At 32.7% G+C, this 7980-nt stretch overlaps 1 protein-coding gene across 1 annotated transcript; it reads right to left on the bottom strand.

Moving 5' to 3' along the window:
• Positions 1-5586: 5586 nt before the first annotated feature.
• On the bottom strand, positions 5587-7395 carry LY79DRAFT_574272 (uncharacterized protein). Its single transcript, XM_060559571.1, has one exon. It carries the CDS (start codon positions 7254-7256, stop codon positions 5745-5747), a length of 1512 nt encoding a protein of 503 aa, XP_060406637.1. The 5' UTR covers positions 7257-7395; the 3' UTR covers positions 5587-5744.
• Between the last annotated feature and the right edge of the window lie 585 nt (positions 7396-7980).

Below are 7980 nucleotides of genomic sequence, written 5' to 3'. Positions count from 1 at the left end.
AAATAGATAGGTTTCTTATATATAATAGACTACATAAGCAAAAAGTATTAAATACTTTTTAGCTTCTTGTTTTTTATTACGTTTTTTAGCTATTCTTTTAGATATAAATAATAGGGGATTTTTAGTACTATAGAAAGTTACTAGTGTTATAATGTTAACTATTATAGATAAATATTAAAGTTATTAGGTTAACCCTAATAACTTATTACTAGTAAATCCTTAGATATTTAGCTATAGATTCTCTAAGGATTTGTAGGCAATAAGTTAGTTATTTAACTAATTAACCTATAATAATTATCCTTCTTTTCTTTACGTATAATAGAGAACTATAGTTACCCCTATTATTTATTAATTACTACTGATATGTACAGTTAACTGTATTAACCTATCCCTTGGTGTTACTAACAATAGTAGATATTTTAACTAAACCTTTAGGAAAGGTTTTATTTAATAATATAATAAATACTATAAATATAATAAATAAAGATACTATACCTAAATATAATAAATAAGAAGAAAATAAGAATATAAGAGATAAATATATAAACTATAAGAATAATAAAATAATATTATAAAGAAGAGTAATATACATATATAAATATTTTACTATTACTTGTTTTCTTTTTCTTATAAATGTTTTAAAAAGATTAGTATAGTATATATTTAAGTATATATACTTAATAATAAATAGCTATCTTAATTTTTCTAATGAAGCTTTTAATAGATAAGCTATATATAATAAATTATATATACCTTAAGGGGGGGTATAAGATATTAAGGTTTAAAGACCTTATAAATATATAAAGAATAGGTCTTCTAAGTAAGACCTCCTTCTTCTCTAAGGAATTAAGAATATAGTTCTAGGTTATATAAGGTAAATAGATAAAATAATACCCTATTATAAGTAAAATAATACTCTATAATTTAATGACCTACTTAATAACCTACTTAATAGCCTAGAATACTAGAGAAATCCTTAGAATACCTAAGAAATAAGTATAAGTAATCTCTTTATATCCCTAGGTCTAGTTAGCTAGTTAGATCTATAATCTCTTCTATATCTATAATAATATAATACTTCTATATCTTATCTCTTATCTCTTATCTTTAACCTTATTTACCTCTTTTACCTCTAAAGAAGAGTAGTAAAGTTATTATTACTATAATTATTTAAAATAAATACTGTCTTTATAACCCTATATAACTCTATAAAATACTTTATAGTAAGTATTATTAAGGTAATAAAGTATATCTTAAAATAATATTATAATATTAACTAATATAAATAAACATTAAGTTACTAGATTAATATTAGTAACTTATTATAAGTAAATTCTTAGATAATTAGCTATAGATCTACTAAAAACTTTTAGTAGTAAGTTAGTTATTTAACTAACTAACCTATATTAGTTATCTATCTTTACTTTATATATAGTTAAGACTATAGTTACTATAATTATTTATTAATTACTACTAATATATATACTTAACTATATTAATTTACTCTTTAGTGTTACTAATATTTACCTTAACTAGCTTAGTAACCTTCTTAATAAGTAACTTAAAGATCTTAAGTCTATTTCTAATATTATTATTATAAGTAATTAAATTAAGTAATATATAGTAAAGTTTAGTAATATTAACTAAGTATATCTTCTTACTTTTAAATTATTCTTTAAGCTTTACTATTAAACTATTAAAATTACTTACTTAATATATATATATAGTAAGTAGATAATTATAGTAAGTAGACTATATCTACCTACTTTTTATATCTTTAACCTTTATACTATTATTTCTTTATATATAAATATATAATCCTCTTTAATTAAAAACTATATTATCTTTGCACTCTAAGCTATTAAAAAAGACCTAAAAATATCTAAATAAAAAGTAGCTACTATCTTTAAGGTCCCTTATATAACACTCTATTACTAACACATAGGATATATTATATAAGATAAGATATACCTAAAATTAAAGAAGATAATAAAAGTAAAAAAGAAGGTAATTCTTAAGAGGGTTATTAACCTAATTAATTAAGGGTTTCCTTTATAATAATAAGATACATAAGATATAGCTTACTAACTCTTAAATAAATATAATATAATATATATTAGACTTTAATAAGTAAAAACTTTATATAATAATAACCTTAATTAAAAATATAATTTTAATATTAAAGTAACTATTAGATAGCCTTAGCTAAAGATCTTATAATTATATAAGGCTAGTTTATACTTATATAAAATATAATTATAAAGTATAGAATATAAGATTATAATATTTATAATTTTAATGAGACTAGGTTTTTAATAAGAATACTATTATATATAAAGGTTATTATAACTTCTAACTAATATAGAAGGCCTTATATAAAGTAGCCTAGTAAGTATAAATAGGTTTTTATTATTTAGAGTATATATATAGATAGCTAAGTAATACCTTTATATATTATTATAAAGAGTAAATATTACCTCTTCTCTTAGTACTAAAAAAGCTTATTCTTAGCTAACTAGTATATTTACTTAAATAAAAATAAATAAATAATAAATAAGATTAGCCTAGATTAGTTAAATTATATTAACTAGTATATAAAGTCTTATATAAAGGGTACTTATTACCTTCTAATCCTAAATAGCTATAATAACTATAAATTAACTAAATTTAATAACTACTATAAAAAAAGAATTATTACTTTATATATACTTTTTTACTTATTATATAAGCTTTAGCTTTTTAATATTAGCTATTTTAGCCTTTTAAAGTATTCATATAATAAGATAATTAAGAAAATAATATAAATATAAATTATATATATTACTAAAGATAACTTCTTTTTTACTTTTAAAGTAGTATTCTTTACTTTAATAAGTAAAATTAATATATAAGTAGGTTTCTAGTAAACTAGTCTTATACTTTTTAATCCTAAAGTTATTATTTTTTATCTAGATTTTAAACTAAAGATACTAACACTAGTAAACTTATATCTAACTAGCTTAGGCTTATAAGACCTAAAAACACTAATAATAGTAATTAAAGGTATATAAAGCTTTACTTTATTAAAAAAAAGATTAAAGAGTATTAAGAAAGTTTATTAATACTAATATATAAGGTAATTAACTTATAGTTAAAGAGTATTAGTAAGTTAGTATATTAACTTATTATTATTAAGGTAAAGAACTATAAACTTTATATAAGGATAAAGATACTTAGTAAATACTAAAGGGCTAAAAAGACCTAACTATATCTTAAAAGGTTACTTAATATAACTAAAGTAAAGACACTATAAGAAGAAAAAGAAGGTATTAAAGCTAGAGGTAAAAAAATATCCTAAAAGAAAGGTTATATAAAAGGTAGTAAACTATATATATTATAATATAGTAATTATAAAAAGACTATATATAATATATAAACCTATAAGGTAGTTTAGGATAATAATAAAGAATAAGGTAATATATATTTTTAATTAATTTTATATAATCTAGTTAAAATAACTTATTAAAATAATAAAAAGGTAAGTAAATATAGTCTACTTACTATAATTATTTACTTACTATATATATATATTATTAATAAAAATAAAAGTATAATACTTTTGTAGTTTACTTTAGAATATTACTTAAACTATTACTTACTACTAGTCTTATATTATATTTACCTTAATATAAAGATTATAAAATAATTATAATTTTAAGTTAATAGTTTTATATTTACTACTAGTATACTCTATAATTTAATTATTATAGTACTTCTTTATAAAATACTTAATTACTTTAGTATTAGTATTAATAATACTATAGTTAGGACTACTATTAATAAAAGCTTTTATAGTAGCCTAATAGTTAGTATATATAGGCTATAGATTTTAGTTACTATATAAGGTTTTAGTGTTAATAAAGACACTAGTAAAGTAAGGCTAGGTTATTATAAGAGGTCTAATAAATAGTTACTAGTAAGAAGTATAATTTAACTAGCTTTTCTTTATTTATAATTAACTCTTAAAATCTTTAATAAACTTAACGTTTCTAAAGTATACTTAAAGGTTATATAATCTAGTTTATAAGCAACTAGTTTATATAAGTAAGTAAGTTAGTTCTTATTACTAAAAACACTTAAGTTTATAACTATTAATTAAAATCTAATTCTTAACTAAACAAGATTAGTTTAAGTTAATCTAGATAAGCACTTGTTCTTTAATTTTGGTCCTACACTGGAATAAAATTTATTAATGTACATTAGAAGTAGACAGGTACCTGTATATATGTATGTATGTGTAGTGCACACGCAATCCCGTGCACTTGGCAATAAATCTAAATTGAATTCAAAAGAAAAAAAGGTCCATGCAGCTCCCGCAATAGCCTCACTTGCACATGCCAGGTTACAAGTCAAGAAAAACTTGACATCTCGGGAGGCCTTAATATATGGCTGCACAAGGCTACGCTACTCACGTATGTAGCTAGACATCAATATCATACTCGCTGTAGCAACTCTATCTGCTTCTGCATCAGAATCTTGCTAAGCATGTCGCCGTCCTACACCTCCTGCCTCATCTCGCTCTACATGTTAGCTGAGAATACCTACTAGGCCTAAGCATCCTTACCCAACCCAGCATATGTCCAGAGGCTAGTTAGCCAGTTACCGCCTGCGCCTCTGTTACCTGCATCTGCCACTAAGTCAATAAAGTCCAGGGCTCTATATAATTCCTCCACCGAGTGCTCCTTAACCCTTTTGTACTTGTCTAGCTTAGCATCCTATTGATCTATAACGTCCTTTTGGGCATAGTGTAGCTGCGCCTGTCACTTCTGAAGCCCAGAGATCGCCTGGGATAATGCTTGTAACACCTCTTCTGCATCAGGGTAGCTGGACCTGAACCTGGGCTGGCTAGGAAAACTCGACTGCAGCAGGAAGGTAAACCGCCGCCGCGTAGTTATTGCTACTCTTCCAACTGCTGCCGCTGCCACTGCTGCTGCCGCATTGCCTATAGCTATGTCTATTACCCAGTCTTGCGTCTAGACTAACCTGTTAGTATAACTACTTCCTGTATCTTTGTCATAGATGTCACTGTCCTCCTCATCTCTAAAGCGCGTGCAGACCTGCCTGCCAGAATACACAGCTGACAGGACAACGTTTGGCAGATACTGAATTATTTTCTTCCAGCCGCCGAGCGCGGAAGAGTTGGAGAAGCAGTGGCAATTCGTCACTGTGGCTGTTGCTATGCTCCCTCTTCAGTAACAAGAAAGGAACAGACAGAAGAGCGGGAAAGGGAGGTGTAGAAAAGAAAGACAGAGAAGGAACAAGAAGGGAACAAACACCTATCAAGGGCAATCTAGAAACCGTCTAAATGCATTTAGGTCCGCAGTCCTGGACACTAGTTTTCGATTATGTTCGTTTCGCTGCAGGCACTACGCCCTGATTCAGGAGCGTGACGGTCATCCAAACGGTCCATCACTACTGCAAACGAACACTCTTTTATATCTCTGGCGTTAATTGTCCTCTCTTGAAACGAAGTTCTACCTAAAGGTCCTTATCGCACTTTCGGCGTCGTCAATGTTGTAATATTCGATGGTTCTGTATCCTTTTGAGCGTCCTTCTGGTGATGCAGAGGATATCATTAAAGACCACGTCACCTGGTTGACGGCCCAGGTTCTTCAACTCATGCTATTCAACTGTATCTAAATACAAATACTTTGAACTCTCTAGTAACCACATTCTTCTTCACCCGGAGTGTTGCAAAAGAAAGATTATGATTTAGCACCCAGATTTCCACAGCGGCTAGACGAACATGCTGAATTTCTCGCCCGGCAGGCTTCCAGGAGCTCGTTGAATGCTCTCGTGTCTCCATTCCTTGTCTCAGCAGCGCGATTCAAGATGAAATTTTCGTCGTCGTCTCCGGCTTTGCCATTGTCCTCCTTCATATCGTCAGTATTTGGGTTATTGTCGCCAAACTCCATTTCTCCATCTTCAATACTAGTTTCGATCCATGGACTAGGTAAAATTCCAATGTCGAATGCGATGTACCGACTCGGAAGCAGCAAGGTACTAAGCTGGGACCGTTGCAAAAAGTTCAGATTATATTTGTTCTCGTCGACGCGAAGATCTCTCAGGTCCGGGAGCCTCTCATGAATCCGATCGAAGACGGCCTCCCACGTACCGTCATAGCTGAATATATCATCGTCTTCAGCAAGAAACCCGTAGGAACCGTTGGGTAGCCGCTGCCAGTCTTTTGTTTTTAGATTCCATTTCGCGGTGTGCTCCGTGTCGGTACGAATGTAGGAAAGAATATAACAGCTATCCATACGCAAGGTTTCCAGCGACTTTTGCGAGAGAACCCAGTCAAAGTGACTGTTGTCCTTGATGACAAAGTTTCCCAAGTTTAGTGTTTTCAAGCGAGGGAACACCAGACCTCCACCATCAAAGTGGCCCGGCATGGCGCCCCAAGGCTCTCTGAAGAACAGGCTCAGGGCCGTCAAGTTCTCCGCAAAATGAGGAAGAATGTCGTTCTGCAGGTGACGCTCGTACTCCAAACGTTCCTGAACGAAGACGTCGCAATCGGGCCCATGCTCGTTGTATTCCTCCACGACCAAGAGGTGTAGCCGTTCGATGTCCTTGGCGACGTCTTTGAACAGGCTTGACGAGACGAAATCGTGGTGCGGCACGTTTTGTAGGTTGCAGATTGTGAGGGATCGAATCTTGCTACACTCTGCATTGCCCTGAGCCGCGCGGTCTTGGATGGCTTGGAATATGGCCTTCAAAGTGTTCAGCCGGGCCTCAATCGGCTCGCCTTCGTCCTCCCAAGACTCCAAGTCCCGACCATGGCAAGCCTCGGAAAAGTGCAGTTCAAGTGCTGCAATCTTTAGTAGCTCAACAATGCGGCTGATAGCCGAAGTGAAGCCAGGGTATTTCCCCTTCTTCCAATCATCCCAGACTTCCAAGTCCCCAATCTTGTCGCGTGATAAGTTGTCGGGACAACTCCTTATGATGACTCTCTGAGCGGCACTCCTCGCAGCCGCATTGTCGAGGATCTTGTTCCATGATTTGAACTCATCCTCGTCTTCACTTATGCTTTGTCTAGGAACCAGTTTAATTGTGTGATACAGGCGTCGCGCGGCAAGCATATTCCATTTGCGACAGACCAGTCGGGCCATGAGGAGGGAGCGCCGTACTTCCAGGGTCTTGTCAGGCGTGCCACAGAACTCGACTAATTGGTCCAGTATCCGACTGACGATGTTGGTTGGAATGTTGTTGAACTCCATACAGCCGGTTGTGTCAGTGCCAAGGATGTGGTGGCTGAGATTAAAAACAGAGGGAAAATGTCAAAGTACGTGTATAGCCACGTTATCCCTGCTGTAAGGGCGTGTGTGTTATCGGCGCAATCACTCGTGTATTGCTACGTGGAGAAGTGTGAAGAAGACAAGAGGAGCCAGGAAAAACCCTGCTGCCAGCCAAGGTGAAGTGGCTGGCCTGGTGGCTGACCTAGTGGCTGGTGGCCGGCCTGAGGCTGATCAGTGAGCGAGGGGCCTAATCACATGACCATCTTCTCAAGGATTGTGGGCTTAGGGGTACAGTGCACGTGCCAGCGGTTCCCTCCTTAAGCTGGGAAATCCATACTAGAAATACTGCCGGCATTTATGCGTCAGATGGCCTCAAGTGGCCAAATGCGCCTATTGTAAACACATTAACACATCCCTACGCTATCAACTTATTGCTCCAAGACCAATGGCGAATGCTCAATTGTTCCATCCTCGCCATCCAGAATCATTCAGCATGGCCAGCCTAGCCTCCTCCTCTTGACCCTTTGACTTCTCTCCCTTCCACAACGCAGATCTGCCCACCTCTTGTAGATTTTACTACATTTTTAACTCTACAAGATACATTAACACTCTTATTACACTATACTAACAAAAAGCTATATAGATATATATAATCTAGAGACTAGTCTTATCTATAAGCTAAGCTTACTATAGTGTTATAGATCTA

This window comes from Colletotrichum navitas (genome assembly GCF_030913465.1).
Source record: "Colletotrichum navitas strain CBS 125086 chromosome Unknown LY79scaffold_329, whole genome shotgun sequence".
Taxonomy (NCBI): Eukaryota; Fungi; Ascomycota; class Sordariomycetes; order Glomerellales; family Glomerellaceae; genus Colletotrichum; species Colletotrichum navitas.
The sequence above is the reverse complement of the archived record's forward strand: the minus strand, read 5'-3'. Positions and strand labels throughout refer to the sequence as shown.

Excerpts from the sequence above, each read along its gene's own strand:
- LY79DRAFT_574272 (XM_060559571.1), bottom strand. The coding sequence starts at position 7,256 with ATGGAGTTCAACAACATTCCAACCAACATCGTCAGTCGGATACTGGAC.